The sequence below is a fragment of the Salvelinus fontinalis genome, chromosome 11, assembly GCF_029448725.1.
Source record: "Salvelinus fontinalis isolate EN_2023a chromosome 11, ASM2944872v1, whole genome shotgun sequence".
Taxonomy (NCBI): domain Eukaryota; kingdom Metazoa; phylum Chordata; class Actinopteri; order Salmoniformes; family Salmonidae; genus Salvelinus; species Salvelinus fontinalis.
Window position 1 is genome coordinate 38,204,618 of NC_074675.1, and position 25,427 is coordinate 38,230,044.

A 25,427-nucleotide genomic window follows, 5' to 3' on the forward strand; every position below is an offset into this window, starting at 1 on the left:
TTTATCAGGGAGCCCTGTTTCAACAAGATTTTAAGGGAAAGGACCACACTATTCGTTGTGACACATAACCAAGTCATACTAGACCCCAGGTTGGAATTAGTTTCATGAAAGAAGCAAACGTTATTGGCTAGGCCCACCGTGTGTCATTTCCTCTGACACAGAGCACACGTGCAGGCAGGGTGAACATTCCACTACTCACTCTTGCTACCCCCTAGTGGTAAAGATAGGAATCGTTTTGCTTTGGCTTAGTCGTACTATTTCTGACATTGAGAAATATGTACCGTTGTATCTAGAATGATAGGTTTGTGACTCGTTCTGGGGTATTTCTATGACACTGCCAGAAGGACTTTTTAGTTTAAAATCTTGGGTCAAGTGAGATGAGAATTTTGAAAACACTAACGTCCATGTTGATCGTGTATCGATCTGTGCAGGTAAAGATTGAGCTGCCGGTCCATGTCCATGAGAAACACCACATCCTCTTTACCTTCTACCACATCAGCTGTGAGATCAGTACCAAGACCAGCACCAAGAAGAGAGAGGGAGTGGAGTCCCTGGGTAAGACTAGGGGCGGTGTGTGTGTGTGTGTGTGTGTGTGTGTGTGTGTGTGTGTGTGTGTGTGTGTGTGTGTGTGTGTGTGTGTGTGTGTGTGTGTGTGTGTGTGTGTGTGTGTGTGTGTGTGTGTGTGTGTGTGTGTGTGTGCGTGTGTGTGTGTGTCTTCCTCCATTACCTTACCTGTTCATCCCTCCCTCTGCAACAGTGGGCTACTCCTGGTCCCCCCTGTTGAAGGACGGCAGGATGCAGTCCGTAGAGCTACAGCTGCCTGTGTCTGCCACCCTGCCCCCAGGATACCTCTATGACAAGAGCCAGGACGCCAAGAAGGTACAACCCTCTGTTCAGTGGAGAACACCTGGGGTCAAGGAAGAGCTATCCCCTGCTTGTGTTCTAGTGACAAATGACTGCGATGACACTGATTTAAAACATTAAAACATTTGGCGAAAGAGTACTAAAATCACATTGTTGTATTCGTGTGTTGTCACCCTTACAGTCAGCACCCGATATAAAATGGGTAGAAAACAACAAGCCACTGTTCAAAGCGAAGACCAATGTAGCGTCAACAATATACCCCCAGGTATGTCTTCTACCTGCCGACATTGAAACAACTTGGCCAAGCTGTTGTGACAAACACGCCATCAGACAGCTGTGTCCTGTGTTTCCCTGTGTAGGATCTGCACCTCCACAAGTTCTTCCAGCACTGCCAGCTGATGAGGTCCTCCTCAGAGGGAAACCCAGCAGAACTCATCAAGTATCTGAAGGTGAGAGAGACACGCCTGCTGTGGAGTATTTTACACCGTCGTTCTGTATTGCTGTCTCTCTCTGACTTTTTCTCCCCCCTCCCTCGCTCCATTTCTCTCTTTCTCCATCTCCCTCCCTCCCTCTCGCTCTCTCAGTGCCTGCATGCCATGGAGACTAAGGTCATCATTAAGTTCCTCCCCACTGTGCTGATGCAGCTTTTTGAGGTCCTCAACACAGCAACCAAAGAGGCCACCGAAATCGCTGTCAACTCCACCCGGTGAGTCTGACCTCTGACCCTGTGACGTCATCATGGTCTGACCCCATGACATAGTGACATAGACATAGTCATGGTTTGTGAAAGTGAGTTACAACTGCTTTTTTGGGGGGGAAACGTTAATTCAATGGATATTTGCTGCGCTACGTAATTATCATAATTGTATTTTTTTACTGAACCTTTATTTAACGAAGCCAGTTAAGAGCAAATGATTATTTGCAATGCTAATGATAATGTTCTATTCCTTCAGTGTGATTATACACATCGTTTCCCGGTGCCACGAGGAGGGGCTGGAAAACTACCTGCGTTCTTTTCTCAAGGTATAACGCCAGGCATCACACACACGACAGTCACTAGTGACCAGAATCAAGCCTAGGATCAATGCCTGGTCCTTGCCTTAGCTTTGATTATTAAGATGGGTGATGCATTTTCAGTTGAAAGTAACTCTTTTTGGGGATAATGTTGTGCTTGGATCCATTTTTCAGACTATGAAAAAGTGATCATGTAACGGTTGTGTATTAACGGCTGTCTTTGTGTTGTGTTCCAAGTACGTGTTTGTGAACAACGGCCCAGTGTCTGGGAACTCTGGGACCACTCATGAGGTACTGGCCACCGCCGTCACAGCCATCCTCAAACAGACAGCGGACTTCAACACCAGCAACAAGCTGCTCAAGGTGTGTGTGTGTGTGTGTGTGTGTGTGTGTGTGTGTGTGTGTGTGTGTGTGTGTGTGTGTGTGTGTGTGTGTGTGTGTGTGTGTGTGTGTGTGTGTGTGTGTGTGTGTGTGTGTGTGTGTGTGTGTGTGTGTGTGTGTGTGTGTGATAGCTACAGCATGGCATTTCGCTGTATGCATGTGGTTTCTCTGTATATCCCAACAGCAGTGAGAGGATTAGGTATTGGATTGGGATACATATTTACTGTGTTTGTTAGTGACTGTCCTTTGAGTGGCAATGTCCTTGTTATGGATATTAATGTTGGGATAAATGGTCTCATGGAGATTTTCACTGCAAATTAGTTGAGTTGGTGAAGGTGTGTGTGTGTGTGTGTGTGTGTGTGGTGCGTGCGTGCGTGCGTGCGTGTGTTTGTGTGGTGCGTGCGTGTGTGTGTTACCGGAAATCCCCCCCATATTCTCCGTCGTGGGGATATTTCCCAGGTTCCCACAAGGACAACGGCTATTATAAGCTTCAGGGTTAGGTTAAGGGTTAGGATTACAATTAGGGTTAGGTTTAAGATTATGGTTAGGGGTTAGGGCAAATAGGATTTTGAATGGAAATAAACTTTAGTTCCCTATAAGGATAGTAAAACATATGTGTGTGTGTGTGTGTGTGTTTGTGGGCGTGCGTGGGTACTTGGAAATCCCCCAAAATCCTCCGTTGTGGGGACATTTCCCAGGTCCCCACAAGGACAACGGCTGTAATAAGCTTAGCAGTTAGGGTTAGGAGTTTAGGTTAGGTTTAGAATTAAGGTTAGGGGTTTGGACAAATAGGATTTTGAATGGAAATAAATGTTAGTTCCCCATAAGGATAGTAAAACGTGTGTGTGTGTGTGTGTGTGTGTGTGTGTGTGTGTATGTGTATGTGTGTGTGTGTGTGTGTGTGTGTGTGTGTGTGTGTGTGTGTGTGTGTGTGTGTGTGTGTGTGTGTGTGTGTGTGTGTGTGTGTGTGTGTGTGTGTGTGTGTGTGTGCGCAGCGTGCATGCTCAATCAGAAAATTGCGATTCCCATACTGACCAGCAGGTGGCACCAGCCACTTGTTCTTTGAAAGAGAATTCTCAACATTATTATGTCACCACCACTACGAATGTTTTCACAGACATTTTCAAATGCAGTTTTCTATCTATTATCATTATACCCTGGATTATTGGACACTAAGCCTATATTACAGAGCCCAGTGGTGTTTTGACATTTGTCAGACTGTTGAAATGATCTCTCTTAGTAAGTGTCCGTCCCAAATGGCACCCTGTTCCATTTATAGTGCACTAGTTTTGACCAGGGCTCTGGTCAAAAGTAGTGCACTATGTAGGGAACATGGTGGTCGAATTGGGACGCATTCTAAATGCTTCACAATTGAGGAGTAGTTCCAACGTCTTCTGTCTCTCATCCTCTTTTCTAGTATTCCTGGTTCTTCTTCGAGACCATGGCCAAGTCCATGGCCCAGTACCTGCAGGAGGGCAACAGGATCAAGGTTGGCAAATGTTCTATTCTGATGAAGGGTTTATCTTGTGTCCCACATGAAGTACGGTGTACACGCAGGCACACGCCAGCTTTCACTGGCCCTCCCTCAGGTGTGTTGTTACGAAGATTCGAGAGTTCTCTGTCTTGTACATGCCAATATTTCTCTGTCGCGTGCCAGGGCGTTTCAGTTCAGTCTCTCTTTCCTCACCGTGAAAATGTGGCAACACATTCTTCCTCATTCGACATGCGTGTGTCTCTTGTGCACACACACACCAACACTTACACGTTCCCAGAAATGACACTCCACTCCCACACAAGTATTTCTGTTCTCCTTTTTTTTCCCGGAAAGTTTTTAACCTTTAGTTGAGCTGGTGATGGGGATGCTCCTAGTCATACTCTTATCTTGCCAACAGTTTCTAAACAGTCCCAGTAACATCCAGACTATGGCCTCTACTGCAGCACCTCTAAGAGAAACTAAGGTTGCTGAAATAGAGCGCAGTAATAATACAATTGATAGAGCGTTCTCTGGCAAAGTTGAGGATGTTACAAGCTGTGCACATTTCAGAGAGTGTAACCTCTTAGCCAGCCTTCTATTGGGAAAGAAACCTGTTTCTCAATGAGTAGAAGCGCACACTTCCTATTAGGTAATATAAGATTGATATATATATGTCGTTTACTTTGGTCTCATTGAACTGAATATGTTTTACCAGATGCCCCGTGCCCAGAGGTTTCCAGACAGTTTCCACCAGGCCCTACAGTCCCTACTACTGTCCATCATGCCTCACATCACCATCCGCCATGTTGAGATTCCCGAGGAGGCCCGCTGTGTCAACCTCAGCCTGGCTGGCTTCATCAAGGTCAGGACCCCATACACTACAGGCCCCCATACATTCCCTGAACCACACAGGACAGAAATAATACCAAATACATTATCGCTGCTCGGGGGGGGGGGGATTTACTGTTAATATCACAGGAGGTTGGTGGCACCTTAATTGGGAGAGGATGGGCTCCTGGTGATGGCTGGAGCGGAATCAGTGGAATGGTGTCAAATACATCAAACACATGGTTTCCACATGCGTTCGATGCCATTTTGTTCGCTCCGCTCCAGCCGTTATTATGAGCCGTCCTCCCCTCAGCGGCCTGCTGTGGTTGATATTGAAGGTTCAGGTCGAACACCAAACTCCCTTCCGATAGCAACGGTAATGTGTGGTGAACTCCGTGTACTGCAAGTCAAGCACTGTATATGAAAGATGGTCTTGGTGTGCTTAGTTGGTTAGTCCTGGTCTTGGTTAGTCCTCCTCCTAATCTGTGGCCCCCTTCCACAGCGCTGTCTCACCTTCATGAACAGAGGCTTTGGCTTCAGCCTGGTCAACGACTACATGTGTGGCTTCACCCTTAAAGACCCCAAGGTACTGGATAATGGCAACAACCCCTCTTCTCTACCATGTCTGATTATGTATTCTTATTGCAACAGTGGAACAACAACACAGCCCTGTATACAGGCCTCTATTGACAGTACATGTGTTGTGTGTGGCACTGGTAGTCAAATATATGCTTCAGCATATTTGACTAACTGATTAAAATCAACATAACATTTTATGGAAATGTTGATGGAAATCCTCTAATCTTTTTTTATTTTCAGGATGAAAAAATAGTATCGTGTTTGTTTAATCTTGTTTTGTAACGCTGGAGTTGTTTGTTGACCGACAGGTCTTGACCGAGATGAAGTTTGACTTCCTCATGACGGTGTGTAACCACGAGCACTACATCCCGCTTAACCTGCCCATGGCTTTTGGACGCACCAAGCTGCAGAGAGTTCAGGGTAAGCTGCTCTCTCGCCATGCGCCTCTGTCCGGTCAACTCCCGACCTGCATTTGATCCCTGCCACTGCCACACACGTAATCCTGGGAGGCACAAATTAGGCCTTCCTGTTCTGCATTGCTGCTGGTTTTCCTTTGTCCTGGTCACTTAAAGGGACATTTCACCACTTTTCAACCTAATATTCATCCTCAATATTAATTGAAATGTTATTTGTCACATGTGCCGAATACAACAGGTGTAGACCTTACAGTGAAATACATACTTACAAGCCCTTAACCAACAATGCCGTTTTAAGAGAAATACCTGTTAAGTTAAAAAAATATTTAAAAATGGATAAGTAAAAAATGAGAAATAAAAGTAACAAATAATTAAAGAGCAGCGGTAAAATAACAATAGCATGGCTATATATACAGGGGGTACCGGTACGAGTTTGAAAAGTGGTGAACTTTCCCTTTAATGTATCAATTATTGTAACTGTATTGCAAAAACCAGTATACACTACGAAGACCAAAGCTGTGCTCCTATGATCTGTTACATCACCCTCACTTACAAACCACAACCCCCCCCCCCCCCCGCCGCTAATCTGCCTCATTGGTTTGGCCCACTCACCAGTTCACAAACAAGTCTATTACAGAGCAGACCATGCGGAGTCCAGCAAAAGGAGGGTTGTAAAAGGAATTCTATGACTGTTTTTCACCCCACCACAGCCATAGTGTGTTCTGATAATACTAATGCATGGTATGTTCATTTAATTTCCTAATTTTTCTCCTCCCTTTTGTTTTGTTTTGCTTGTGGTCGTTAGATTTTATTTCGTACGCAACGGAGATTTTTGGCGCAGTAGGTAGGTGATGCCTCCACAACATCAACCGACACGTTTGCAGTTTTAACGCCAACTGACACCGCACGCCACTAACCAACCCATTTCTGCTAGCCCCGTCTATCCAGGACACTCATTAATTCACTCTTCATGATTGCTAACATCCTCCATACAACCTGCTTTGGCCAATGCTTTGTAGTGGCCTGGAGTTTGTCACACTTCTTGCTGGCTTGGATCGTGGAAATCAAATAAATTTTCTTCTCTTGAATGTTTTGATTGATGATTTCAGACTTGAAAGACGAGGGGAGAGTCTTTCATGCTGCCTCTGCCTGTGGGACTACTGCATTCTTTCTCACTCTCTCTGCCTTCACTTCTTTCTCTCTCTCTGCCTTCTCTCTCTCTGCCTTCACTTCTCTCTCTCTCTCTGCCTTCTCTCTCTGCCTTCTCCTCTCTCTCTGCCTTCACTTCTTTCTCTTTTTCTTTCTCTCACTCTCTGCCTTCACTTCTCTCTCTCTGCCTTTTTCTCTCCTCTCTCTCCCTCCCTCTTTCTTTCTCTCACTCTCTCTACCTTCACTTTCTCTCACTCTCTCTCTCTTCACTTCTCTCACTCTCTGCCTTCACTTCTCTCTCTGCCTTCTCTCTCTCTCTCTCTTTCTCTCACTCTCTCTGCATTCACTTCTCTCTATCTCTGCCTTCTCTCTCTGCCTTCTCTCTCTCTGCCTTTTCTCTCTGCCTTCTCTCTCTCTCTCTTTCTTTCTCTCACTCTCTCTTTCTTTCTCTCACTCTCTCTGCCTTCACTTCTCCCTCTCTGCCTTCTTCTCTCTCTCTTTCATTCTCTCACTCTCTCTGCCTTCACTTCTCTCTCTCTCTCTCTGCCTTCTCTCTCTGCCTTTTCCTCTCTCTCTCTCGCTCTCTCTCGCTCTCTTTCTTTCTCTCTCACACTGCCTTCTCCTCTCTCTCTCTTTCTTTCTCTATTTCTGCCTTCACTTCTCTCTCTGCATTCTCCTCTCTCTCTCTGCCTTCACTTCTCTCTATATCTGCCTTCTCTCTGCCTTCTCTCTCTCTCTCTCTCTCTCTCTCTCTCTCTCTCTCTCTCTCTCTCTCTCTCTCTCTCTCTCTCTCTCTTTCTCTCTCTCTCTCTCTCTGTCTCTGTCTCTGTCTCTGTCTCTGTCTCTCTCTCTGTCTATCATTCCAAATCTCTAGTCTTGTTAGTCCTGTCTGACTGGAGTAAAGCACCATTAACAGTTCAGAGAGAAACTGAGGGGAAATCAGAAAACAACCTGTGTGGGATTATTTAAACACATTTCTTAAACACACAATATTTAATCAATAACACTCACACCTTATATTTTACTGTAGTGGAGAGATGTCTTTGGCCTAAACCCACACATATAGCCTACATCTCTAAACATGTTATATACATTTTTACATTTGATATACACAGGTAACTACCAAAATAATGGAAACACTTAAGTAAATGAGGAATACAAAGTATATAAAAAGCAGGTGCTTCCACAGAGGTGTGGTTCCTGAGTCTATCAAGCAATTAGCATCCCATCATGCTCAGGGTCATGTATAAAAATGCTGGGCAGGCCATTATTTTGGCTACCTTGGCTATGCCCCTATAGGATGACAATGCCCCTCTCCACAGGGCACGAGTGGTCACTCAATGGTTTGATGAGCATGAAAACGATGTAAACCAAATGGCATGGCCGTCTCAGTCACCAGATCTCAACCCAATTGAACACTTATGGGAGATTCTGGAGCTGCGCCTGAGACAGCGTTTTCCAACACCATCAACAAAGCACCAAATGATGGAATTTCTCTTGGAAGAATGGTGTCGCATCCCTCCAATAGAGTTCCAGACACTTGTAGAATCAATGCCAAGATGCTTTGAAGCTGCTCTGCCTCGTGGTTCATTTCTTTGGGGTTCATGCTCTCACAGGTTTTTCTCTGATTTCCCTCATTAGAGGTGGTGGTGTTTCTCTCATTTCCCTCATTGGTGGTGGTGTTTCTCTCAATTCCCTCATTAGAGGTGGTGGTGTTTGTCTGATTTCCCTCATTGGAGGTGGTAGTGTTTCTCTCATTTCCCTCATTAGAGGTGGTGGTGTTTGTCTGATTTCCCTCATTGGAGGTGGTGGTGTTTGTCTGATTTCCCTCATTGGAGGTGGTGGTGTTTGTCTGATTTCCCTCATTAGAGGTGGTGGTGTTTGTCTGATTTCCCTCATTAGAGGTGGTGGTGTTTCTCTCATTTCCCTCATTAGAGGTGGTGGTGTTTCTCTCATTTGCTTCATTAGAGGTGGTGGTGTTTCTCTCAATTCCTTCATTAGAGGTGGTGGTGTTTGTCTGATTTCCCTCATTGGAGGTGGTGGTGTTTCTCTCATTTCCCTCATTAGAAGTGGTGGTGTTTGTCTGATTTCCCTCATTGGTGGTGGTGTTTCTCTCATTTCCTGCTTTAGAGGTGGTGGTGTTTGGCTCATTTCCCTCATTAGAGGTGGTGGTGTTTCTCTCATTTCCCTCATTTCAGGTGGTGGTGTTTCTCTCATTTCCTTCATTAGAAGTGGTGGTGTTTCTCTAATTTCCTTCATTAGAAGTGGTGGTGTTTATCTCATTTCCCTCATTAGAGGTGGTGGTGTTTGTCTGATTTCCCTCATTAGAGGTGGTGGTGTTTGTCTCATTTCCCTCATTGGTGGTGGTGTTTCTCTCATTTCCCTCATTAGAAGTGGTGGTGTTTGTCTCATTTCCCTCATTGGTGGTGGTGTTTCTCTCATTTCCTTCATTAGAGGTGGTGGTGTTTGTCAGATTTCCCTCATTAGAGGTGGTGGTGTTTCTCTCATTTCCCTCATTAGAAGTGGTGGTGTTTGTCTCATTTCCCTCATTGGTGGTCGTGTTTCTCTCATTTCCCTCATTAGAAGTGGTGGTGTTTGTCTCATTTCCCTCATTGGGGGTGGTGTTTCTCTCATTTCCTTCATTAGAGGTGGTGGTGTTTGTCTGATTTCCCTCATTGGAGGTGGTAGTGTTTCTCTCATTTCCCTCATTAGAGGTGGTGGTGTTTGTCTGATTTCCCTCATTGGAGGTGGTGGTGTTTCTCTGATTTCCCTCATTGGAGGTGGTGGTGTTTCTCTCATTTCCCTCATTAGAGGTGGTGGTGTTTGTCTGATTTCCCTCATTGGAGGTGGTGGTGTTTGTCTGATTTCCCTCATTGGAGGAGGTGGTGTTTCTCTGATTTCCCTCATTGGAGGTGGTGGTGTTTCTCTCATTTCCCTCATTAGAGGTGGTGGTGTTTGTCTGATTTCCCTCATTGGAGGTGGTAGTGTTTCTCTCATTTCCCTCATTTCCCTCATTAGAGGTGGTGGTGTTTCTCTCATTTCCCTCATTGGAGGTGGTGGTGTTTGTCTGATTTCCCTCATTAGAGGTGGTGGTGTTTCTCTCATTTCCCTCATTGGAGGTGGTGGTGTTTCTCTCATTTCCCTCATTAGAGGTGGTGGTGTTTGTCTGATTTCCCTCATTAGAGGTGGTGGTGTTTCTCTCATTTCCCTCATTAGAGGTGGTGGTGTTTGTCTGATTTCCCTCATTAGAGGTGGTGGTGTTTGTCTGATTTCCCTCATTAGAGGTGGTGGTGTTTCTCTCATTTCCCTCATTGGAGGTGGTGGTGTTTGTCTGATTTCCCTCATTAGAGGTGGTGGTGTTTCTCTCATTTCCCTCATTGGAGGTGGTGGTGTTTCTCTCATTTCCCTCATTTCCCTCATTAGAGGTGGTGGTGTTTCTCTCATTTCCCTCATTGGAGGTGGTGGTGTTTGTCTGATTTCCCTCATTAGAGGTGGTGGTGTTTCTCTCATTTCCCTCATTGGAGGTGGTGGTGTTTCTCTCATTTCCTTCATTAGAGGTGGTGGTGTTTCTCTCATTTCCCTCATTTCAGGTGATGGTGTTTGTCTGATTTCCCTCATTAGAGGTGGTGGGTTTCTCTCATTTCCTTCATTAGAGATGGTGGTTTCTCTCATTTCCCTCATTAGAGGTGGTGGTGTTTCTTTTATTTCCCTCATTAGAGGTGGTGGTGTTAGTCTGATTTCCCTCATTGGAGGTGGTGATGTTTCTCTCATTTCCCTCATTGGAGATGGTGGTGTTTGTCTGATTTCCCTCATTGGAGGTGGTGGTGTTTGTCTGATTTCCCTCATTAGAGGTGGTGGTGTTTGTCTGATTTCCCTCATTAGAGGTGGTGGTGTTTCTCTCATTTCCCTCATTAGAGGTGGTGGTGTTTCTCTCATTTGCTTCATTAGAGGTGGTGGTGTTTCTCTCAATTCCTTCATTAGAGGTGGTGGTGTTTGTCTGATTTCCCTCATTGGAGGTGGTGGTGTTTCTCTCATTTCCCTCATTAGAAGTGGTGGTGTTTGTCTGATTTCCCTCATTGGTGGTGGTGTTTCTCTCATTTCCTGCTTTAGAGGTGGTGGTGTTTGGCTCATTTCCCTCATTAGAGGTGGTGGTGTTTCTCTCATTTCCCTCATTTCAGGTGGTGGTGTTTCTCTCATTTCCTTCATTAGAAGTGGTGGTGTTTCTCTAATTTCCTTCATTAGAAGTGGTGGTGTTTATCTCATTTCCCTCATTAGAGGTGGTGGTGTTTGTCTGATTTCCCTCATTAGAGGTGGTGGTGTTTGTCTCATTTCCCTCATTGGTGGTGGTGTTTCTCTCATTTCCCTCATTAGAAGTGGTGGTGTTTGTCTCATTTCCCTCATTGGTGGTGGTGTTTCTCTCATTTCCTTCATTAGAGGTGGTGGTGTTTGTCAGATTTCCCTCATTAGAGGTGGTGGTGTTTCTCTCATTTCCCTCATTAGAAGTGGTGGTGTTTGTCTCATTTCCCTCATTGGTGGTCGTGTTTCTCTCATTTCCCTCATTAGAAGTGGTGGTGTTTGTCTCATTTCCCTCATTGGGGGTGGTGTTTCTCTCATTTCCTTCATTAGAGGTGGTGGTGTTTGTCTGATTTCCCTCATTGGAGGTGGTAGTGTTTCTCTCATTTCCCTCATTAGAGGTGGTGGTGTTTGTCTGATTTCCCTCATTGGAGGTGGTGGTGTTTCTCTGATTTCCCTCATTGGAGGTGGTGGTGTTTCTCTCATTTCCCTCATTAGAGGTGGTGGTGTTTGTCTGATTTCCCTCATTGGAGGTGGTGGTGTTTGTCTGATTTCCCTCATTGGAGGAGGTGGTGTTTCTCTGATTTCCCTCATTGGAGGTGGTGGTGTTTCTCTCATTTCCCTCATTAGAGGTGGTGGTGTTTGTCTGATTTCCCTCATTGGAGGTGGTAGTGTTTCTCTCATTTCCCTCATTTCCCTCATTAGAGGTGGTGGTGTTTCTCTCATTTCCCTCATTGGAGGTGGTGGTGTTTGTCTGATTTCCCTCATTAGAGGTGGTGGTGTTTCTCTCATTTCCCTCATTGGAGGTGGTGGTGTTTCTCTCATTTCCCTCATTAGAGGTGGTGGTGTTTGTCTGATTTCCCTCATTAGAGGTGGTGGTGTTTCTCTCATTTCCCTCATTAGAGGTGGTGGTGTTTGTCTGATTTCCCTCATTAGAGGTGGTGGTGTTTGTCTGATTTCCCTCATTAGAGGTGGTGGTGTTTCTCTCATTTCCCTCATTGGAGGTGGTGGTGTTTGTCTGATTTCCCTCATTAGAGGTGGTGGTGTTTCTCTCATTTCCCTCATTGGAGGTGGTGGTGTTTCTCTCATTTCCCTCATTTCCCTCATTAGAGGTGGTGGTGTTTCTCTCATTTCCCTCATTGGAGGTGGTGGTGTTTGTCTGATTTCCCTCATTAGAGGTGGTGGTGTTTCTCTCATTTCCCTCATTGGAGGTGGTGGTGTTTCTCTCATTTCCTTCATTAGAGGTGGTGGTGTTTCTCTCATTTCCCTCATTTCAGGTGATGGTGTTTGTCTGATTTCCCTCATTAGAGGTGGTGGGTTTCTCTCATTTCCTTCATTAGAGATGGTGGTTTCTCTCATTTCCCTCATTAGAGGTGGTGGTGTTTCTTTTATTTCCCTCATTAGAGGTGGTGGTGTTAGTCTGATTTCCCTCATTGGAGGTGGTGATGTTTCTCTCATTTCCCTCATTGGAGATGGTGGTGTTTGTCTGATTTCCCTCATTAGAGGTGGTGGTGTTTCTCTCATTTCCCTCATTGGAGGTGGTGGTGTTTCTCTCATTTCCCTCATTAGAGGTGGTGGTGTTTGTCTCATTTCCCTCGTTTTAGGTGATGGTGTTTGTCTGATTTCCCTCATTAGAGGTGGTGGTGTTTCTCTCATTTTCTTCATTAGAGGTGGTGGTGTTTGTCTGATTTCCCTCATTAGAGGTGGTGGTGTTTCTCTCATTTCCCTCATTGGAGGTCGTGGTGTTTTGCATTGGAGAAAAAGGTTGCTGAGTCAGTGTGTTCAACATGTGATGTTGTCGCATTCCTCCCTGGAATTTGTCAGACACATCGTTCCATGAGTGAAACAACAGGATATCTACCATGTCACTTGAATGCTACCAGTCAGATTGAAGTCAAAGATGCACCCCTTTATATTACAGCAGGCTAGTCTGCACCTGCTGCTAGTACCCGTATGTGTTTCCTATGTAGTGCACTTCTTTTCACCGGAGCGCCCTGTTCACTATATAATGCACTGCTTTTGGCCAGGGAATAGGGTAGTTTTGGCCAGGGAATAGGGTAGGGTGTGATTTAGGGCATGACCTAACCATTTTGACCTATGACCCCAGATCAGAGCCTGGAGTCTGCGCTGACGGAGGATTACTGTAAGAACCACTTCCTGGTTGGTCTGCTGCTGAGGGAGGTGGCCGAGGCCCTGCAGGGGTCACCAGAGGTCAGACAGCTGGCCGTGGCCGTCCTGAAGAACCTGCTCATCAAACACGCCATGGACGACCGTTACACCCAGTACAAGGTAAGGAGGAGGGGACAGAAAGACCAGTACACCAATAGAATATGAGGAGGAGAGACAGACAGACCACTACAGCAATACAATATGAGGAGGAGAGACAGACAGACCAGTACACCAATAGACTATGAGGAGGAGAGACAGACAGACCACTACACCAATACAACGTGAGGAGGGGGGAGACAGACAGACTGCTACACCAGTACAAGGTGAGGAGAGGGGAGACAGACAGACTGCTACACCAGTACAAGGGGAGGAGGGGGGAGACAGTCAGACTGCTACACCAGTACAAGGTGAGGAGGGGGGAGACAGACAGACTGCTACACCAGTACAAGGTGAGGAGAGGGGAGACAGACAGACTGCTACACCAGTACAACGCGAGGAGGGGGGAGACAGACAGACTGCTACACCAGTACAAGGTGAGGAGAGGGGAGACAGACAGACTGCTACACCAGTACAAGGTGAGGAGAGGGGAGACAGACAGACTGCTACACCAGTACAAGGTGAGGAGGGGGGAGACAGACAGACTGCTACACCAGTACAAGGTGAGGAGGGGGGAGACAGACAGACTGCTACACCAGTACAAAACGAGGAGGGGGGAGACAGTCAGACTGCTACAACAGTACAAAACGAGGACGGGGGAGACAGACAGACTGCTACACCAGTACAAGGTGAGGAGGGGGGAGACAGACAGACTGCTACACCAGTACAATGTGAGGATGGGGAGACAGACAGACTGCTACACCAGTACAATGTGAGGATGGGGAGACAGACAGACTGCTACACCAGTACAAGGTGAGGAGAGGGGAGACAGACAGACTGCTACACCAGTACAATGTGAGGATGGGGAGACAGACAGACTGCTACACCAGTACAAGGTGAGGAGAGGGGAGACAGACAGACTGCTACACCAGTACAAGGTGAGGATGGGGAGACAGACAGACTGCTACACCAGTACAATGTGAGGATGGGGAGACAGACAGACTGCTACACCAGTACAATGTGAGGATGGGGAGACAGACAGACTGCTACACCAGTACAATGTGAGGATGGGGAGACAGACAGACTGCTACACCAGTACAAGGTGAGGAGAGGGGAGACAGACAGACTGCTACACCAGTACAATGTGAGGATGGGGAGACAGACAGACTGCTACACCAGTACAAGGTGAGGAGAGGGGAGACAGACAGACTGCTACACCAGTACAAGGTGAGGATGGGGAGACAGACAGACTGCTACACCAGTACAATGTGAGGATGGGGAGACAGACAGACTGCTACACCAGTACAATGTGAGGATGGGGAGACAGACAGACTGCTACACCAGTACAATGTGAGGATGGGGAGACAGACAGACTGCTACACCAGTACAAGGTGAGGAGAGGAGAGACAGTCAGACTGCTACACCAGTACAATGTGAGGATGGGGAGACAGACAGACTGCTACACCAGTACAAGGGGAGGAGGGGGGAGACAGTCAGACTGCTACACCAGTACAAGGTGAGGAGGGGGGAGACAGACAGACTGCTACACCAGTACAAGGTGAGGAGAGGGGAGACAGACAGACTGCTACACCAGTACAACGCGAGGAGGGGGGAGACAGACAGACTGCTACACCAGTACAAGGTGAGGAGAGGGGAGACAGACAGACTGCTACACCAGTACAAGGTGAGGAGAGGGGAGACAGACAGACTGCTACACCAGTACAAGGTGAGGAGGGGGGAGACAGACAGACTGCTACACCAGTACAAGGTGAGGAGGGGGGAGACAGACAGACTGCTACACCAGTACAAAACGAGGAGGGGGGAGACAGTCAGACTGCTACAACAGTACAAAACGAGGACGGGGGAGACAGACAGACTGCTACACCAGTACAAGGTGAGGAGGGGGGAGACAGACAGACTGCTACACCAGTACAATGTGAGGATGGGGAGACAGACAGACTGCTACACCAGTACAATGTGAGGATGGGGAGACAGACAGACTGCTACACCAGTACAAGGTGAGGAGAGGGGAGACAGACAGACTGCTACACCAGTACAATGTGAGGATGGGGAGACAGACAGACTGCTACACCAGTACAAGGTGAGGAGAGGGGAGACAGACAGACTGCTACACCAGTACAAGGTGAGGATGGGGAGACAGACAGACTGCTACACCAGTACAATGTGAGGATGGGGAGACAGACAGACTGCTACACCAGTACAATGTGAGGATGGGGAGACAGACAGACTGCTACACCAGTACAATGTGAGGATGGGGAGACAGACAGACTGCTACACCAGTACAAGGTGAGGAGAGGGGAGACAGACAGACTGCTACACCAGTACAATGTGAGGATGGGGAGACAGACAGACTGCTACACCAGTACAAGGTGAGGAGAGGGGAGACAGACAGACTGCTACACCAGTACAAGGTGAGGATGGGGAGACAGACAGACTGCTACACCAGTACAATGTGAGGATGGGGAGACAGACAGACTGCTACACCAGTACAAGGTGAGGATGGGGAGACAGACAGACTGCTACACCAGTACAAGGTGAGGATGGGGAGACAGACAGACTGCTACACCAGTACAATGTGAGGATGGGGAGATAGACAGACTGCTACACCAGTACAATGTGAGGATGGGGAGACAGACAGACTGCTACACCAGTACAAGGTGAGGAGAGGAGAGACAGTCAGACTGCTACACCAGTACAAGGTGAGAGAAACAGTCGTGAGTGAGTGAGTGAGTGAATGAGTGAGTGAGTGAGTGAGTGAGTGAGATGGCTCATTATAGGTAAAGAAACATCACCCTGTAACACAATGAAAGGCTATAGGCTGTTTCTAAAGGGATATTTAATAGTAAAGCAAAAAGGTGAGGGGGAGAGAGAGAAAAAAAAATCAGAAGCCTTTTTTAACCTCAAATACACGACAAGTTAAACATTTCCTGGATTGCAGCAAAGTTCTCCCGCAACCGGGTGATCAAATGAAGATCCTACATCTGTACTTTTTAATATAGGTTTATAAAGGGAAATGAACCGTGTTCATACAGCAGCGGGGGAAACAGTCCGAGTCGCTGTTGCTGTTTTGGAAAATAGAGGATAGTAAATGAATAACTAGACTACCCGTAGTTAACTCGAGTAAGGAGTGTTCACTGTTTCCACAGACCCAAGATAAGAAGAAATCGGTTATGCAAATCCACACTGTAGGATCCAAATAGTTGCCGGCAGCGGAGCATTGTATTGATAGAAAGCCTCTCTCTAATGATACAGTAGATAATAGTTATTTTGGTTGACACAGATCGTGACAGTCTCACACAGTAGTGGTGTACTGTTTGTTATGGGTCACTGTTCCATAGACCACAGAGCTCCTGTTCGCGTGCTAGCAACACACTGTGTATGCAAATGGTACAACAATAAAGATTGTTGGAAAAAGACATGAACTTGTCCCCCCCCCCCCCCCTGTATGTCAGAATCAGCAGGCCCGTATCTGTCTACTGTACCTGCCACTGCTGGAGCTGCTCTACCAGAACCTCAAACAGCTGTCTGCCCAGCATCACACCTCCAGCCCTGGCCTGGGCTTCACCGTGAGTCCCCCACCTACCTTCCACCCCCGGAGGTTCTGGTTTACTCTATCGGGTCTCATGATATATCAGTCATATATTGGCGTTTTTGAGTTTGGATGAAAATTACAAATTGAAATTGAAGTTTATTTCCTGATTTGACTGAATTGAAATAGAATGGACCCCTACCCATGTTATTGTCCTGTGCTCTTCCAGGGCTCCAGAGATGACTTGAGATCAACCGGCTTGATGGACAGCCGCAGGACCAGCACGGCCATCGATAAAGACCACGGTCAGTGTGACGTCTGTCCTCAATGTGTTAACCCCTGCCAACAGTAGGTGCAGGAAATGATTCATGAAGATAAATAGGGGACGTTCGAATTGTAATTTCCCATCAAAATGTTGCTTTGATGTTTGGGGACTGGCGGTAAAATAGGTGTTTTATTGTCCATTTGGTTAGAACGGAAATTCTCCGTCTGCCATTTTCCCAAACCCACACACCACAGGAGGCTGGTGAGGGCAGAACGTGTGGAATGGAGTAAGTAAACAAAAGGATATCGAACACATGGTTCCCATGTGTTTGATACCATTCCATCCATCCCGTCCTCCCCAATTCAGACGCCACCTGTGCAACACACACACACACTGAGAGGCATGGTGTCAACCGCGGGTTAGCGCCTCTAGATAGATATTTTGGGGGGTTAAGTGCCATGCTCAAGGCCACAACAGTAATGGTAGTCATTCTTCTGTATTTCCTGGCCTGGGACTTGAACCAGCAACCTTTCCGAATCCTTTACTGATCCACATCTTTAACCTCTTGGCTACCTAAACTACTGTTACCCCCCCTCCAAAAAAATGTATCTGAGAAGCTATGTGAACATGTGTCTTGGTACTCCCCAGGCCCAGTAGCTCAGAACGGCCACTTGGTGAGGAGGGAGGACTCCAGAGGATCTCTGTTCATGGACCCCAGCACTCCAGATAGCTCTGAGGTAAGAGACAGAGTGAGAGTGGTGGATGGGCCAATACAAATTAAAAAAAAAAAAAAAAAAAAAAAAAAAAAAAAGAGAGAGAGAGAGAGAGAATATGGCACCATATTCCCTATATAGTGCACTACTTTTGACCAGGGCACATGGGGCTCTGGTCAAAAGTAGTGTACTATGTAGGAAATAGGGTGCGATTTGGGACAGAACCGGAGGGAACGCCATAATTCAAGTTCAGTAGAGCACATCATAGCAGAACAGTCAAATTGAATATGACGTTCTACATCCTGTTCCATTAAAAAAATAAACATGATATGAACTGATAAAAGATCGTATTTGTAGTTTTTCGTTTGGGTCATTTCTCCAACACTTGCAAGCCTTTATTATTTATTGTAGCGATATACGCTGAGTATACCAAACATTAGGAACACCTTCCTGATATTGAGTTGCACCCCCCTGTTTTGCCCTCAGAACAGCCTCAATTTGTCGGGGCACGGACTCTACAAGGTGTCAAAGTGTTCCACAGGGAGGCTGGTCCTTCTTGACTCCAATGCTTCCCACAGTTGTGTCAAGTTGGCTGAATGTCCTTTGGGTGGTGGACCATTCTTGGTTCACACGGGAAATTGTTGACCGTGGAAAAACTCAGCACTGTTGCAGTTCTTGACACAAACCGGTGCGCCTGGCTTCTACTACTACACAACGTTCAAAGGCCCTTACAGTTTTGTCTTCCCCATTCACCCTTTGAATGGCACACATACACAATCCATGTCTCAATTGTCTCAAGGCTTAAAAATCCTTCTTTAACATGTCTCCTCTCCTTCATCTATACTGATTGAAGTGGATTTAACAAGTGACATCGATAAGGGATCATAGCGTTCACCTGGATTCACCAGTCTATGTCATGGAAAGAGCAGGTGTTCTTAATGTTTTGTATAATCAGTGTAGAAACCACACGTTGGATTGTGATGGAGATGAGGATTAGCAAAATTGATTACATTAATAATGTAATAAGGCATAATTTTAGTCATACTTTTTCTTACTCATATGGCAGCTTTTCCCAAACTAGGGGTTGTGACCCCATGTGGGGTCAGCTGATTTGAAAGTGGGGTCGCGAGAGAAACTCAGAATCAAACCAAAAAAATTTGCAGCTTGGTTGTAAAAAAAACAAACCGATTTCTCATTTCAAACGTGGATCTAAATTTTGAACGGTAGGAGCTCCAGTATAAGCTATTATGACCCCAATCCTGAAAGCTAAGACTCTCGGGAACACGTACAATGCTCACAAGCCGCCACAGGACTCTTTAGAATAGAGTAAACAGGACCAGGCCACAAATCAGACTGGGGGGAAAAGAACATTGTCAATGAAAGCAATGATGGTGTTATTTTCTACACAGAAGATCATATACAGTTATTGCCTGATGATCTTCTGAACTTCGGATACATTTCAGTTACTTCAAACCATACTTCCTTGAGATGAAAGTACTGTCAGACTGATTTGTAATACACTGTCATAGCCCCAAATAAAGAAGTTAACATTGGCTGATGATTATATCACCTTATTTTTACACAGTGGGGATCGCGAAATTGCATTGATATCAAAATTAGGTCACAGGCCAAAAAAAGTTTGAACCCCTGTCGTATAGTAGGACTAAGTGCCACTGCTTCAAATAATTGTCTTTCTTTTTTGGTGGTATGAATAAATGCCACTGTTTTCTTCCTCTGTGGTGTTTCTCCCCACAGCTCCACAGAAGGGGCTCTGAGGTGAGAGACAGACAAGGAGCGCATGATATCTATAAGTTTTGTTCCCTGTCAGATATTGATGTTAGGTCATTTAGATTTGTTATTCAAAAATATAACATATATATACTTTTTTAGTTGAAAGTTTATAGTTAGGATTTTATTTAACGGAGGGGAGGGACCATACGTCCATGTTTTCTTACTCTGTGTTGTCCCTACCTGCCGCTGTTTCTAATACCATGTTTTCTTCCTCTATGGTGTATTGTCCTCCAGCTCCACCGGCGGGGCTCCACTATGAGCAGCAGTACTACTCTCCCTCCCATAGGCAGACTGGGCCACTATGAGATCAAAGGACTGCTTCTGTGTTTCCTTCACATCGTCAGGACCGTCTCGGACGGTCAGTCAGCAACACAATATTAAATACATGTAGAACACATACCAAGGTTGGGGTCAATTTGATTTCAGTTCCAGCCATTTCAGAAAGTAAACCAAATTCCAATTCCAAATTTTCCTGAAGAGGAAGAGAATTGGAGAGAATTGGAATTGGAACGTCAGTGTACTTCCTGAATTGACTAGAATTTAAATGAAATTGGCCCCAACCCTGACACATAATGTATTATGTGCAATATGTTACAGTATCTCTATTGTCAGCACCACACAGTCACTTCTCTCTATTTTACTGTGTACTGTAGATCTCTACCTAAAATGGTTTGATGATGCATACCTAGATACTGAATGAATGCACAGTATATCCTATGTTGTGTATATTTTACCTATATTATAGCTATTCTATTATTAGGCCTATATTCAAACATTTTCATTGGCCTCATCTGTGGAATTTCTGACTGTTGTGCGGTTTTAGCAGACATCGGTGTGCTACTTAGTGCACTACTTTTGGCCAGGGCCTGTTCAAAAGTTGTGCACTACAAAGGCAATATGGTGTCTTTTGGGATGTAGACCTGGTCCTTGTGTAATCTTCTGGGTGTTTCTGCCTGTTGACCTGCTACAGAAGCTGTCTCAGTGTCTGTCACTCTCCTGTTGTGTCTCTGTCTCTAGACACCCTGCTGGCCTACTGGAACAAGGTCAATCCTCAGGACATCATCAACTTCCTCAGTCTACTGGAGTGAGTACAAGATCACAATAGAATAGGTTCTGTTCTAGTTAGTCTGCTGGAGTGAATCCAGAGAACATCTGTGTGGATGCAGTACTAGAATATAATAGGTTATATTATCTTGTGTGGATGCAGGACTAGAATATAATAGGTTATATTATCTTGTGTGGATGCAGTACTAGAATATAATAGGTTATATTATCTTGTGTGGATGCAGGACTAGAATATAATAGGTTATATTATCTTGTGTGGATGCAGGACTAGAATATAATAGGTTATATTATCTTGTGTGGATGCAGGACTAGAATATAATAGGTTATATTATCTTGTGTGGATGCAGGCCTAGAATATAATAGGTTATATTATCTTGTGTGGATGCAGGACTAGAATATAATAGGTTATATTATCTTGTGTGGATGCAGTACTAGAATATAATAGGTTATATTATCTTGTGTGGATGCAGGACTAGAATATAATAGGTTATATTATCTTGTGTGGATGCAGGACTAGAATATAATAGGTTATATTATCTTGTGTGGATGCAGGACTAGAATATAATAGGTTATATTATCTTGTGTGGATGCAGGCCTAGAATATAATAGGTTATATTCGCTTGTGTGGATGCAGGATTAGAATATAATAGGTTATATTCTCTTGTGTGGATGCAGGATTAGAGTCAGGAATTTAGCTAGTTAACATTAACTATTAACTAGTTAATGTCAGAATAAGGTGTGTGTGTGTGTGTGTGTGTGTGTGTGTGTGTGTGTGTGTGTGTGTGTGTGTGTGTGTGTGTGTGTGTGTGTGTGTGTGTGTGTGTGTGTGTGTGCGTGCGTGCGTGCGTGCGTGCGTGCGTGCGTGCGTGCGTGCGTGCGTGCGTGCGTGCGTGCGCACGTGTGCATAGGCAATCGTTTTTAAACACAGCCACTATGAAAAATATTCCTAGGTGGATTTGATGGAACACAAATATTTCGCTACACCCGCAATAATGTCTTCTAAATACAGTATGTGTATGCAACCAATTGAATTTGATTTGATTTGGAATTGCAGTCTTGGGAGTATTTGAACTCCACCCTGACTTTCCATAATGCTCTATTGTGTTGTTGACACATACTGAACCGGTTTTACTCCCTTGCCCTTTCATCTGGCTACTGTAACCTACAGTGTGAAAGTATTTACCCGCCCCTGCCTTTTTCCTATTTTGTTGCCTTACAACCTGGAATTAAAATAGATTTTGGGGGGGTTTGTATCATTTTATTTACACAACATGCTAACCACTTTTAAGATGTAAAATATGTTTTATTGTGAAACAAACAAGAAATAAGACAAAAAAACTGAAAACTTGAGCTTGGATAACTATTCACCCCCCCCCAAAGTCAATACTTTGTAGAGCTACCTTTTGCAGCAATTACAGCTGCAAGTCTCTTGGGGTATGTCTTTATAAGCTTGGCACATCTAGCCACTGGGATTTTTGCCCATTCTTCAAGGCAAAACTGCTCCAGATCCTTCAAGTTGGATGGGTTCCGCTGGTGTATAGTAATCTTTAAGTCATACCACAGATTCTCAATTGGATTGAGGTCTGGGCTTTGACTAGGCCATTCCAAGACATTTAAATGTTTCCCCTTAAACCACTCAAGTGTTGCTTTAGCAGTGTGCTTGGGGTCATTGTCCTGCTGGAAGTTGAACCTCCGTCCCAGTCTCAAATCTCTGGAAGACTGAAACAGGTTTCCCTCAAGAATTTCCCTGTATTCAGCGCCATCCGTCATTCCTTCAATTCTGACCAGTTTCCCAGTCCCTGCCGATGGAAAAACATCCTCACAGCATGATGCTGCCACCAGCATGCTTCACTGTGGGGATGGTGTTCTCGGGGTGATGAGAGGTGTTGGGTTTGCACCAGACATAGCATTTACCTTGATGGCCAAAAAGCTCAATTCTAGTCTCATCTGACCAGAGTACCTTCTTCCATATGTTTGGGGAGTCTTCCACATGCCTTTTGGTGAACACCAAACGTGTTTGCTTATTTTTTTCTTTAAGCAATTGCTTTTTTTCTGGCCACTCTTCCATAAAGCCCAGATCTGTGCCCATTCCTTTTTAGGAATACCTAGGATAAAGCAATCCTTCTGCCCCCCCCCCCCCCCCCCCTTAAAAGATCTGATGCACTATTGTAAAGTGGCTGTTCCACTGGATGTCATAAGGTGAATGCACCAATTTGTAAGTCGCTCTGGATAAGAGCGTCTGCTAAATGACTTAAATGTAAATGTAAATGGGTGAATGGCTTAAAGTGGTCCTATGGCCAGATACTCCAATCACCGCTGTGGAGCTTTGCAGCTCTTTCAGGGTTATCTTTGGTCTCTTTGTTGCCTGTCTGATTAATTCCCTGGTCCGTGAGTTTTGGTGGGCGGCCCTCTCTTGGCAGGTTTGTTGTGGTGCCATATTCTTAAAAAAAAAAAATGTATAATGGGTTTAATGGTGCTCCGTGGGATGTTCAAAGTTTCAGATAATTTTTTGTAACCCAACCCTGATCTGTACTTCTCCACAACTTTGCGGAGGCACAGCACACCAACATCAAAAAAAAAAGGCACAGCACACCAGCATCAAAACCTCATCCCAACTGTAAATTATGGTGGAGGGAGCATCATGGTTTGTGGCTGCTTTGCTACCTCAGGGCCTGGACAGCTTGCTATCATCGAAGGAAAAATTAATTCCCAAGTTTATCAAGACATTTTGCAGGGGAACGTTAGGCTATCTGTCCGCCAATTGAAGCTCAACAGAACTTGGGTGATACAACAGGACAACGACCTAAAACACAGAAGTAAATCAATAACAGAATGGCTTCAACAGAAGAAAATACATCTTCTGGAGTGGCCAAGTCAGAGTCCTGACCTCAACCCGATTGAGATGCTATGGCAAGAGAGCAATTCACACCAGACATCCCAAGAATAATGCTGAACTGAAACAGTTTTGAAAAGAGGAATGGTGTCACGTTCCTGACCTTATTTTCCTTTGTTTAGTCTTTATTTAGTTGGTCAGGACGTGAGCTGGGTGGGTATAGTCTATGTTCTGTGTTTCTATGTTTAGGTTTGTCATATTGGCCTGATATGGTTCTCAATCAGAGGCAGGTGTTTTACGTTGTCTCTGAATGGGAACCATATTTAGGTAGCCTGTTTTTCACTGTTGGTTTGTGGGTGATTGTTTCCTGTGTCAGTGTTTGTGCCACACGGGACTGTTTTGGTTAGATTTACTTTTGTTATTTTGTATTGTGTCTTGTTCAGTTTATTATATTAAAACCATGGACACTTACTACGCTGCGTCTTGGTCCGATCCCTGCTAAATTCCTCCTGACCGTTGTGCAGGTCTGATCAGCAACTACAGAAAACGTTTGATTGAGGTTATTGCTGCCAAAGGAGGGTCAACCAGTTATTAAATCCAAGGGTTCACAAACTTTTTCCACCCTGCACTGTGAATGTTTACACGGTGTGTTCAATAAAGACATGAAAACGTATAATTGTTTGTGTGTTATTAGTTTAAGCACACTGTGTTTGTCTATTGTTGTGACCTAGAGGAAGGTCAGATCAAATTTTATGACCAATTTATGCAGATGTCCAGGTAATTCCAAAGGGTTCACGTACTTTTTCTCGCCACTGTATAACAATCACTTATCAAGTGATTGATGTTGTTGTCCTGTTTGCATACCACTTAGTCAACTATGTGATGTACAAGACTATTATTTGCAAATAACATCTATGAGCTAAAGTGTTATTAATCCGGATCTCGTAAATCTCTTTCAGGACATGCCTGGTGCAGTTCCGTTACGTTGGAAAGAGAAACATTGGCAGGTAGGATGATGTTTGGATTACGTACAGCACTAAAAGATAGTGCTACTAAGTTTGTCCTAAACAGGTACATGGTACGGGCGTGTCTGTGTGTATTTGTAGGAGTAAGAATGCTTGGATGTCCAACCTAAGATTCCTCGCTAGTCCAATAAATTCTATTATAATTATTGTCCCCCACACAACTTTAGGCTTGGTTGTCAAAGGTTGTTATTATTTTTTTGTTATTGCTAATAAATTATTGTTAATGCATCTACACTTATCTTTAGGTGTACGTGTGTTTCTGAGTCTGGTTTATCAGGTTTAGGTTTCCTGCTAGTCCAATACATGAGTCATGACTCCCTAGTTGTTTAAGTTCAGTGGAGTGTATTGTTGTGTCTCTGTTTGTACGTCTGTTTGTGGGAGTCAAGACTAGGGCTGTTACGGTGACCGTATTGCCGCCACACTGGCGGTCACGAGTCATTAAGCCAGTCAAATGAAGTCTTCTCCAAGCTCTGATGCTGCTGACGGTCATTAATAGCCTACCAAACTTGCTAACTGCCTGGTACTCAGCACCATATTGTCCCTCTAATCACTCTGACATCAATGCAAAACACTTCATGAGAGCCCAAGAGCCCATGTAGCGCAACATTTCTATAAACCGAATCAAATGTTATGTCACATACACATGTTTAGCAGATGTTATTGCGGGTGTAGTGAAATGCTTGTGTTTCTAGCTCCAACAGTGCAGTAATATCTACAATTCACAACAATACACACAACCTAAAAGTAAAAGAATGGAATTAAGGAATATATAAATATTAGGATGAGCAATGTCGGAGTGGCATACAGTAGAATAGAATGCACTATATACATATGAGATGAGTAAAGCAAAAATATTTAAACATTATTAAAGTGACTAGTCTTCCATTATTAAAGTAGCCAGTGATTTCAAGTCTATGTATAT

General features: G+C 44.9%; 1 protein-coding gene across 7 annotated transcripts in view; it reads left to right on the plus strand.

Annotated features, from left to right (window-relative positions):
* Nucleotides 1-25,427, plus strand: part of LOC129865677 (dedicator of cytokinesis protein 11-like) — a 118,041-nt gene that overhangs the window by 45,583 nt on the left and 47,031 nt on the right. For 2 of the 7 annotated variants that reach the window (XM_055938626.1, XM_055938630.1), the window contains exons 20-40: nucleotides 432-555; nucleotides 758-879; nucleotides 1,046-1,129; nucleotides 1,224-1,313; nucleotides 1,449-1,570; nucleotides 1,818-1,887; nucleotides 2,116-2,241; nucleotides 3,677-3,748; nucleotides 4,449-4,595; nucleotides 5,064-5,147; nucleotides 5,449-5,560; nucleotides 6,362-6,400; nucleotides 13,106-13,287; nucleotides 16,737-16,850; nucleotides 17,043-17,118; nucleotides 17,287-17,364; nucleotides 17,727-17,815; nucleotides 19,547-19,567; nucleotides 19,817-19,940; nucleotides 20,600-20,666; nucleotides 24,440-24,487. In XM_055938626.1, coding sequence (XP_055794601.1) covers nucleotides 432-555; nucleotides 758-879; nucleotides 1,046-1,129; nucleotides 1,224-1,313; nucleotides 1,449-1,570; nucleotides 1,818-1,887; nucleotides 2,116-2,241; nucleotides 3,677-3,748; nucleotides 4,449-4,595; nucleotides 5,064-5,147; nucleotides 5,449-5,560; nucleotides 6,362-6,400; nucleotides 13,106-13,287; nucleotides 16,737-16,850; nucleotides 17,043-17,118; nucleotides 17,287-17,364; nucleotides 17,727-17,815; nucleotides 19,547-19,567; nucleotides 19,817-19,940; nucleotides 20,600-20,666; nucleotides 24,440-24,487 — 1,991 coding nt within the window. The remainder of the gene's footprint in view (nucleotides 1-431; nucleotides 556-757; nucleotides 880-1,045; nucleotides 1,130-1,223; nucleotides 1,314-1,448; nucleotides 1,571-1,817; nucleotides 1,888-2,115; nucleotides 2,242-3,676; nucleotides 3,749-4,448; nucleotides 4,596-5,063; nucleotides 5,148-5,448; nucleotides 5,561-6,361; nucleotides 6,401-13,105; nucleotides 13,288-16,736; nucleotides 16,851-17,042; nucleotides 17,119-17,286; nucleotides 17,365-17,726; nucleotides 17,816-19,546; nucleotides 19,568-19,816; nucleotides 19,941-20,599; nucleotides 20,667-24,439; nucleotides 24,488-25,427) is intronic. The other 5 variants (XM_055938627.1, XM_055938628.1, XM_055938629.1 and 2 more) reach the window with 5 other exon arrangements.